General features: G+C 35.5%; 1 protein-coding gene across 1 annotated transcript in view; it reads right to left on the reverse strand.

Moving 5' to 3' along the window:
* The window catches only part of NUP153 (nucleoporin 153kDa), a 74,121-nt gene that overhangs the window by 27,585 nt on the left and 36,053 nt on the right, over window positions 1–10,483 (reverse strand). Inside the window, exons 9-11 of the mRNA XM_008568476.1 lie at window positions 8,683–8,729; window positions 8,301–8,427; window positions 679–816 (exon numbers count right to left, since the gene is read on the reverse strand). Of these exons, the coding sequence (XP_008566698.1) occupies window positions 679–816; window positions 8,301–8,427; window positions 8,683–8,729 (312 nt within the window). The remainder of the gene's footprint in view (window positions 1–678; window positions 817–8,300; window positions 8,428–8,682; window positions 8,730–10,483) is intronic.

Raw genomic sequence — 10,483 nt, forward strand, 5'->3', positions numbered from 1 at the left:
TTCAAAAAGTTCATGGAGAGGGGCCGGCCCGGTGGCGCACTGGATAGTGCGCCGCTTGGGAAGCGCGGCGGCGCTCCCGCCCGAGGGTTCGGATCCCGCATACAGACCGGCCGCTCACTGGCTGAGCGAGGCGCGGGAGCAACACCGAGGGTTGCGGTCCCGTTGCCGGTCCCGGTCCAGTGCGGGGGCGACACTGAGGGTTGCGATCCGTTGCCGGACACGGAAAAAGACCAAAAAAAAAAAAAAAAAAGTTCATGGAGAAACAGAATTAAAAGATACTCTGAATCTTTCTGTGTACTTTTTGAAGACCCCTTGTATGTTCAGAAAAAGTAAAAGCCAGAAAAAAAACAAAAAAAAATTTTCAGGGGCAGATTAAAGGTGTTAATCCTTCCTGAGGAGTAAAAACATAAATCCATTCTTACCAAAAAAAGCATCTTATTGGAAACACTGTTTGGAAACAAACTTACAACCATCTTCTCTAATGTGCTGCATAAGAGCTGAAGAACATTCCCACTATAATACATCCAAGATATGTGTATATACACCATTTCCATTTCTCTCTGCTTACTATGTTATTTAATTTCCACAGTGAAAATTAATCACTGCTTTAAAAAGCGTATTAGATTTTTAGAAATAAGAAAGAATGGAAATCACCTGTTTTATACAATGGTTCTGTACCTTGTTTGTTAATGACAGAGAAGGACTGATAGGTGTTGGAGTGGAAGCTGTGATCGCAGGAGAACTAAAATTGAAGGTAGGTAGTGAAGAACTGGTGATTGGTAGAGAGATTTTCGGTAATACTGGTACTTCCATTTCCTAAAACACACGTTTTATAATGATATATTTCATCTTTCACATGATTACTTTATCTCTACTTATTTTCAGGTAGAATCAATTAAGTTATAGGTAAATTCAAAACAGGTAGAAGGTAGTACCAAGCAGTGTTAACAATGTGGGCTCTTGAATCAAAAAACTAAGATTTGAATACCGAGTATGCCACTAGCCAGCCAGGTGACTTTGAGAACCCAACTGCCCTCTGCACCAATTTCCTAATTGGTAAAAATGGGGAAAAAAGAATTCTTACTCTACACCACAATTGTGGTATTAATATAAAACATAAAGTTATGTATGTTCTTGTCATGTAAAACAAGCATTTAATAACTTGTCAGTACTGATGAGTCTGGTGAGCTACCTTGGTTTTTAACCCAAAAGAGTAAATAAAGAACAAACCAAGTCTCGAATGACCCAGAGTAGGAATAAACAAGAGCTCCATTTCTGCTAAAGGTAAAGTAGCTTCTACCTATCTGACCAATGCTCTGGCAGATAATTGTAAACTCTAGAAAAAATATAAAAACCATTTGAAAGCACTGGAGAGCAAAAAAGCAAGCAGAAACTGGATAGGAAAGGGCACTGAGTGAGCTTTCCTGTTCTCTTCATGAGTTGGTGCCATCGGGGAGTTAAAATTCTGAGAAAACACTGCAAATCTATTAGTTGAGGAACTTGAGAACAGTCTGGGGTGACCACAGCAGCTAGAATATGAGGGGGGATACAGGAATGAAGAGCCATAGAATGGGAGCCCCAAAATCTGCACATAAACCACCCAAATCTCTGGTGGACCAATAAACTACACAGGTGGTAAGGCAGACACTAATCAGCTGAATAAAACTAAGGAGTTTCAGCTGCTGCCCACCACAAAGGCGATAGAGTTTGAGTTCAGATAAGTGCACTGCCACCTAAAACAATTTGAATACTTCAAATGGATGCAGTTTTCATACATATATCACGCCTTGATAATGTTGATACAAAAATCAAAGGCAAAATAAAGACACTTTCAGATAAAATAAAGAATCTGTTGCCATAAAACCTGCTCTACAAGTTCTTCAAGTTGAAAGGAAATGATACCAAATGGAAACTCAGAATTTAGAAATGAAGAATATGGGCCGGCCTGTGGCTCACTCGGGAGAGTGTGGTGCTGATAACACCAAGGCCACAGGTTCGGATCCCATATAGGGATGGCTGGTTTGCTCATGTGGTGCTGACAACACCAAGTCAAGGGTTAAGATCCCCTTACCGGTCATCTTTAAAAAAAAAAGAAGAAGAAGAAGAAGAATACATGAGCAAACATAAAAAAACATTTTTCTCTTAATTTCTTTGAAATATATATAACCATATAAAGCAAGTAGAAAGGTACATCAAAAAGTTCACAGAAAGATTTGTATTATCTTTTAATTCTATTTTTTCCACAAACTTTTGAAGTACTCTGGTTTACTTCAGGTACTGAAGGTTTTACAGCCTGTCTAGGCGTAATACAAATGGTAAGTATAGCATAAAATGCCAAGGAAGAGGGATAGCAAATCTAACTACACAGTTGCAAGATTCTTAAATTTTACAGGAAGTGGTACAGTAGTGACATAAAGTAGTCTGTAGAAAGTTAAGATATCATAATCCCAAAAGGAAACACTAAACACAAAGAGGTAGAGCTAAAAAGTCAACAAATAAATGTAAATGCAATTCTAATACATATTTGGCTAACCCCAAAAAGGCAGCATTCAAAAAAAGCAAGAGAGAAACAAAACACAAATGGGAAAAACAGAAAATAATGGAAAAACAGTAAACCTTAATCCAACCACAATGATTACATTAACTATAAATGGATTAAACATTCCAATTAAAAGGCAGAAAATGTATAAAAGGCAGACTCAACTCAGCTATATGCTGTCTAAGTGAGACTTAACTTTAAAAGTAAAAGATAGGTTGAAAGTAAATGGATCAAAAATATATATATACCCTACAACTAGTAAGCATAAGAAGGCTTATTCTAATAAGAGTAGAGTGACTATATTAACATCAGATTTCAAGACAAAGAATATTTCCAAAGATTTTTTTTATTTAAAAAGGACATTTAATAATACTGAAAGTACAAATCATTACGAAGGCATACAACAAATATATGATGTATGCTCTAATGAGGGCCTCAAAATACATGAAGTAAAAATTGACATAATTAAAGGGAAAAAGATAATTTACCAAATAAAAGATGGTCATTTCAACCCCGTCTCTCAATAATTTTATAGGCTAACCATAATCCCCCCCTAAAATTAAATTAAATAAGAACAAAGACAATCTAAGAAATACTATCAATCTCTTTATTGACTTACATCATGCAATACTATACCCAACAACTGAAGAACATATATATTCTTCAAGAATTACCAAGCAGACCACATGCTGGGCTATAAAACAAGCCTCAATACATGTCAAAACATTAAAATCATGATCTCAATCTTTCTCTAATCACAATGAAGTTAAATTAGTAATCAATAAAACCTCCCCAAAATTTAGAGATTAAACAAACTTCTAAATAATCCATGGGTCAAATATGAAATCAAATGGGAAATTAGGAAAAAAACCATAAAATCACAACTATAAACCTTCTAGAAGAAAACAGAAAAGAATATCTTTGCAGTCTGGGGATAGGCAACAGTTTCTTAGGACACAAAGAACAGTAAAAATAATGAAACAAAAAAAAAAGATAAATTCAGACTTCACAAAATTTAGGACATCTACTGATTAAAAGACACCATTAAGAAAATGAATAAGCAGGCCACATTGGGAGAAAATATTTAAGACATGTATCTGACAAAAAGTACTTGAGTCCAGAATTTATAAAGATCTCCTATTACTCAGTAATAAAACAACCCAATTTTTAGAAGGGCAAAAGATTTGATCACACACCTCATCAAGGAAGATAGACAAATGCCCGATAAGCACATAAAAAAAGAATACAATATTATTAGTTATCAAGTAAATATGAATTAAAATTACAATGAGAACCACCATACACAAACTGGAATAGCTAAAATTAAACAGAAATCAACTATTGGTAAGGATGCAGAGTAACTAAAATGCTTATTGTTGGCAGAAGTATAAAATGCACACTTTGGAAAACAGTTGGCAATTCTTTAAAAAGTTAAACACTTAACATACAAACTAGCACCTTCACTTCCAAGTATTTACCCCAGGAGAAATAAACATGTTTCCGAAAAGACTTCTACACATTCAGAGCAGCTTTATACACAACAGCCAGAAACAGAAGAATACATACTGAATAACTCTATTTATATGAAGTTAAAGAACAAGCACAACCAATACATCGTGGAAAAAATGAAAACAGTGATTGTCACTGAAGTAGAACATGATGGGAATTGACTGGGAAGGAGCAAGAGTGAACTTTCTGGGGTGATGAAAATGTCTTTTATCTTGACAGGGGTTTGGGTTACACAGATGTAAGCATCTGTCAAATTCATTAAATGGTAAACCTAGGAATTTTACATTGTACTACACAAATTTTTGCGTGCGCGCGCGTGCGTGCATGCATGCGTGTGTGTATGTGTGTGGCTGGCCACAGGGATTGAACCCTGTACCATCATGTTACAGCACCATGCTCTAACCAACTGAGCTAACCGACCAGCCAATTTTTGCAAAATTAGAAAAAGAACAAGTATGTTACTCTAGTTCATGCTACGTATTTGGGGGTGAAGTGTATTGATGTCTTCAACTACTTTGAAATATACCCCCCCCAAAAAAAGATGGATAGATGGATATTTAGTATGTAAAGCAAATATAACAAAATGTTAGAGTCTAAGTGCTACGTATGAGTATTGACTGCACAATTCTTTCAGCATTTCATATATTTGAAACTTGTCATAATAGATAGGTGTGAGAGGCAAACAAAATGCTTCTGGCTATTTCTGTAGGGAAGTTTCTTCTCTCTCCAGCCTTTAGCCTTATTTTCTTGCCTTTAGAGCCCTAGAAACAATCATATAACCTACTATTTCATGCCAACTCATTAAGCCAGACACTTGACTACACTGGTCCTTTATATTACTGACCTTGAACCAACTCTATAATTTGATTCCTGTTCCGCCAAATTTTGATTTAGTACATCATAAGTGGGTCCCACTAAACTAGAAGGAAAAAGTCAAGAATTCTGCCAATTGGATGCTTACAGACACCTCAAATTGAACACATCAATCAAGTTAATTTGACACTAATAAATTATTTGATGACTTACATTATATATGTTACCTTTGTAACACCTTTACATGGGTTATCTCTCAAGTGTGGTAGATACTACGGTTGCAGATGAAGAAACTGAGGCAGGGGAAATCAATGGCCAAAAAATCATATAGCAATAGGGGCTGGCCAGTTAGCTCACTTGGTTAAAGCATGGTGCTGATAACAACAAGGGGAAGAGTTCAGATCCCCTTACCAGCCAGCTACCAAAAATATAAAACAAAATAAAAATCACACCACTTTTAAGTGGCAGACATTCTACAGGTACAACCTCAATGTATTTATTCTTATTCCCATTTTACAGATAAGGAAACTGAGGAAGTACAGGTTATTTTGACCAAGGCCACACAGCTAATAAATGGCAGACTGTACATGACAATAGCAAGCAATTAAATCTCTCCAAATTCTGTCTTATTATTATACACTGCTTACCTGTTCTTTATCAATGAGCTTTTTAATTATAAAAATACTTACAGATTGGTATCACAGTAGAGGCAAAATGCCAATATGTTTAGTGACTACAATTCTTACACATTTTGTTATCTAAAATGAAAGCTACAACACACTCTCACTATTTCATACTGCAAAATATATTACTTTAAATACAGAGCTCTATTAACCCAAATGTTTAGTGAATCAAAATACACCAAGCAGCAATAGTATCTGAAATTAGCATAATCCATTAATGTGCTCCAAAATAAATTTCTTCCATTTGACCTTTCCCAAGGCCCATTAAAATACCCACAAAAAAATGAACTTTCAATCTTCTGCCAAAAATTCCCACCAACTCTAACTGAATTAAGAAACAACTAGTGGTCCTAACATACTTGTTATCATGGTGGGGTGGGGGCAGCATCAGATTCAAATAACTACAGAAGTGTGTATCCAAACCTACTCTATCTACACAAAAAACACGGGGTGGACAGAAAACTTGGGGCAGCCATCCACTAGTACCTCTTTCCTCAGAAATGTACAGACTATAACTCCAGTGTGGAATAGAGCCAGGGCAGGAGTTGGCTAAAGCATCCTGGGATGTGAAGTTGGCAGTTGATCAGAATGGAGAGGGAGGGGCCCAGAGAAGGTGACGAAGACATGGGGGAGGAGACGTAGTTTTTCCACAAAGCTCCTCTGGTTAGAATACCAGGCAATAAGAACAAAACTAAATGAATTAATAAAACCAAAAACCTGTACCAATACAGCAAAGTCACACAAAACACATCTACTAGACAGCTAAAATTAACCCACAGGTACCAACCTGAGCTTTAGCTTATGATCTTAGAAAAAAACTGAAACTGAAGGAAATGAACTACTCTATATGATCTGTCATCTGGCAAACACCAAACCAAGCTAATATTTTTCTTTTCCTCACACAGGGATAAATAAACTTTAGAAAAGGTGGGGCTACAAATTTTACCAGGAAATATAAAAGCTTGTCCAAAAATAAGCCCATGTAATATTAATCAGAAAATAAATTCCTTATACATACAAGGCAAGGCAACCCATTTCTTAACTGTAATTAATAAAGTCTACATTAAGAGCTTTAACAACAAAAGAAAACTGGTTTGCTACAAAAACCACAAAGTTTTACATATTGTATGATCAGTGGCATTCAAGACTGAAGTTTTCTTTCAAGATGGTAGAATACACTAATACATTCCCTCTCTTCACAACACTCCAGCAGAGTGACAAGCAGAGACTGCTCCGTAAACTATAGAGCCTCCAGACCAGTACTTGAGTCAAAGTCCCTAGCATAATTCCAAATATCATGACAAGGCAGGCTATATGGCAAAAAGTCCAAACTGCCAAAGAAGTCATGATTCTGGTGAGCCAAAGGCAAAATTACAGAAGTACTAACTGGGAAAAAGGAGAGATAAAAAGTGAAAAAGAAAAACTTCCCACTCTAAATAAGCCTGCAAAGCAAAATACCAACAGACATGAAGAAAACTAGCACTAAGTCATCCAACAACTTCAATCAAAACATGATTTCACAGTCAACAGAAACAGAAGACCTGTGTTTAAAAACCTAAAAATACATTCCTAAAATACTCATGGGTCAATGGAAAAGTCACAAATGAAATTTTAATAAGAAACAAATGACAAATGATAGCACTCTATTTCAAAACTTAAATGATCCAGCTATGCTGAAATGCAATAAATAAAATAAATAATAAATTAAAAATCTGAAATGAGACCTGTGCTCAACTCAAAGTAGACAGAAAGTCAACAACAGAGCAACCTCCAGACAGTTTATTTTAACCGATCCTCAATTAGTCCCTATCTTTTCCAAACATGATCAGAATATATAAACAACTCTTCCTGATAAAAGATATGACCCCATAGAAAAAAATGGATAAACAGAAAACCAAATGGCCAAGAAACACATGAAAACATGTCTCCCCTTCCCTAGTAAACACGGAAATGCAAAACAAAACTCCAATAGCATACCACTTCACATTCATCACACTGGCAAAAATTCAAAAATTAACAAAACCAAGGACTGGTAAGGATAAAGACCTACTGTCAGGTGGAAGTATTAAATTACAAAACTTCCCTGAAGAGTAATAAGGCAACATCTAACATACTTGAAGATATGTATCATCCCGTATAATCCAACAATTCCATTCCTAGGTAAATACCCTAAAGAAAATATTGAACATGTGCTGACAGAAAAGTACATAAACAGTCACCTTAGCAGGTATTAGAAATCAACCCAAATGTACCATAATGGTAGAATGGATTAACTGTGATTAATCTTCATACTGGATAAATATATAGCAGAGAAATTAAATAACCTATAGCTACCTTTTACAACATAAATCAGACACAAAAAAGAGAAAAGGGGAAGTGAGAAAAATATATACAGTATTAATCTATTTATGTAAGTTATAGAAATGGGCAAAACTATACAGTAATACCCCAAGGGTCAAATAATTCCAACTGCAAATTCCCTTATTTGAAGAATTATGAGGGTTTTTTTTTTCTTTTCTTTTCTTTTTTTTTAAATGATACCCATGAAGGGCCGGCCCGGTGGCTCACTCGGGAGAGTGTGGTGCTGATAATGATACCCATGAAACTTAAGGTACTAGGCTAGGTTTTCGGACTGTTTCAATGGCAGCTTATTCATACTCTGGGTCTCCCAAAACTCCACCCCTCCAGAACTCCCCTTACCACCACCACATCAAATCTTTTAATAAACCTGAAGAGTATTAAGTATATGACCCTACCTCTTCCTCTGGAGGTTTAGAAGCAACAAAGCGTGTTCTCTCTCGTCTCATCTTGCCACCTCCACCACCTACTCCAGAAGACAAACCATTGGCTGCGGGCATACTGAAATTTGGGTATGAAAAGCCACTGACAAAAAGAAAATTTAAATAATAGATATATTATTCTTGCCCATAACTTGTTAACTAAATACCTAAAAACCTGAACTGTTCACAAGTAAGAAAATAAATATACAGCTGAATGTGATCTTAAAAGATGACAGATTATTTTGGGTAAAGGTTCTATTTTTTAATCATCTTAATCTTCAAAAAGGTATATGTAAATCAAATATGGACTTTATGAATTAAATATAAAGAAGTTTAGCTGTATGTTAAATGACATTACCTTTCTCGTTGTTCTCTATTTTGTCCTGGTGTCATATTTTTTTCATATCCAGTCTAGAAAAAAACACATTTGCTTGCTTATTATTTGTTTTAATTTTCTTAAAATCACTCTTCTTCCTATTAATTTTTAATATCTGGAATCAGGAATTTGATGATTTTTTTTAGTTAAGGAATCCTGAAATTTGCAACATATACCCTGCCTTCTGAATGATAACCAAGAGTGATTATTCATATAAAATTTCACTAAACACAACTATCCCCAATCAGGAATTTGATGATTTTTTTTAGTTAAGGAATCCTGAAATTTGCAACATATACCCTGCTTTCTGAATGATAACCAAGAGTGATTATTCATATAAAATTTCACTAAACACAACTATCCCCTTCAATAAAATGGTAGTATACAGACAAGTTAATGTACTTACTAACCACAAAAATACTCTTACTTATCTTTTTTTTTTTGCCTATTAAATGTGTGAGCAAAATTACAAACATATTCCTTTTGAAATAATTCTCTGCAATTTGAAGTCCCTCCTCTGAAAGGAATCAAGGCTCCTTAGAGAAATGGCTGATTACAGGGCTGAGCAGGAAACAAACAAGATAAGCCTGAATTATAATATCAAAAAGCAACAAAGCGCTCAAAAAATGATGCAGACATATTAAAAGGATACAGGAACCAGTTCAAAGGCAAAATATGGAATAATTTGAGCATCAAAATAAGTAATGCTAATAAAGGTTTATAATCTATCGAATGTAAGAATTAAAGATGACATAAAAATGAAAATAAGGGGCCGACCCCGTGGCACACTCGGGAGAGTGCAGCACTGGGAGCGCAGCGACGCTCTCGCCACGGGTTCGGATCCTACATAGGAATGGCCGGTGCGCTCACTGGCTGAGCACGGTGCGGGCGACACCACACCAAGAGTTGGGATCCCCTTACCGGTCACGAAAAAAGACAAAAAAAAAAAAAATGAAAATAAGTAAATATATAGTAGAGAAAGAAAAACTCCCTCATAGTAGAAAGCCAATTAATAAGTGCAGAAGTAACAGTAGAATTAGAAAACCACCATGTGGCAATCTACAAATAATAGATTCAGGCAAGAATCATCAATAATGCTCATAATACTAATGGGTGAAAAGGATGCTTATAGTATCAAGGTTATCTCCCCACAAATACTTATTATCTACAAACACTAAAATGGTAACTTTACAGTGGAGAATACCACCTTAACTAATGATCACATCGCCAGTAATGGGACAAATTGATAGCATGTGCCTCTTAAACACTGACAAGAGTGCAGCATCCCTTTGGTGGTATTACTGCCAAAAAAAAATAAATGGAATCTAATCATGAGGAAACATCAGACAAATCCAAATTGCAGGACACAATAAACTGGCTTGTACTCTTCAAAAATATCTATGTTGTGTAATGCAAAAAAATCAACAAGGAACTGTTCTAGACTAAAGGAGATGAAGAGACATGAAAACTAATTGCAAGACATAATCTTGAAATTTTTCCTTCTGGGACTATTACAAACATCTAAATAAAATCCATAGATAAGATAACATGTACCAATGTGAAGTTTCTCATTTTGATTATTGTTTTGCATTATGTAAGGGAAGTCCTTGTTTGGAGAACACAGAGAAAAAGAAAGCAAATGTAGAAAAATGTGGAGTTTATGAAATTTTTCTTGCAAATCTATACATCTAAAGTTCAAAAAAAATTTTTTTTTTTTTTTTTTTTCTTTTGTCTTTTTCCATGTCCGGCAACGGATCGCAACCCTCAGTGTTGCCCCCGTACC

This window comes from Galeopterus variegatus, unplaced genomic scaffold (assembly GCF_000696425.1).
Source record: "Galeopterus variegatus unplaced genomic scaffold, G_variegatus-3.0.2 Scaffold412, whole genome shotgun sequence".
NCBI lineage: Eukaryota > Metazoa > Chordata > Mammalia > Dermoptera > Cynocephalidae > Galeopterus > Galeopterus variegatus.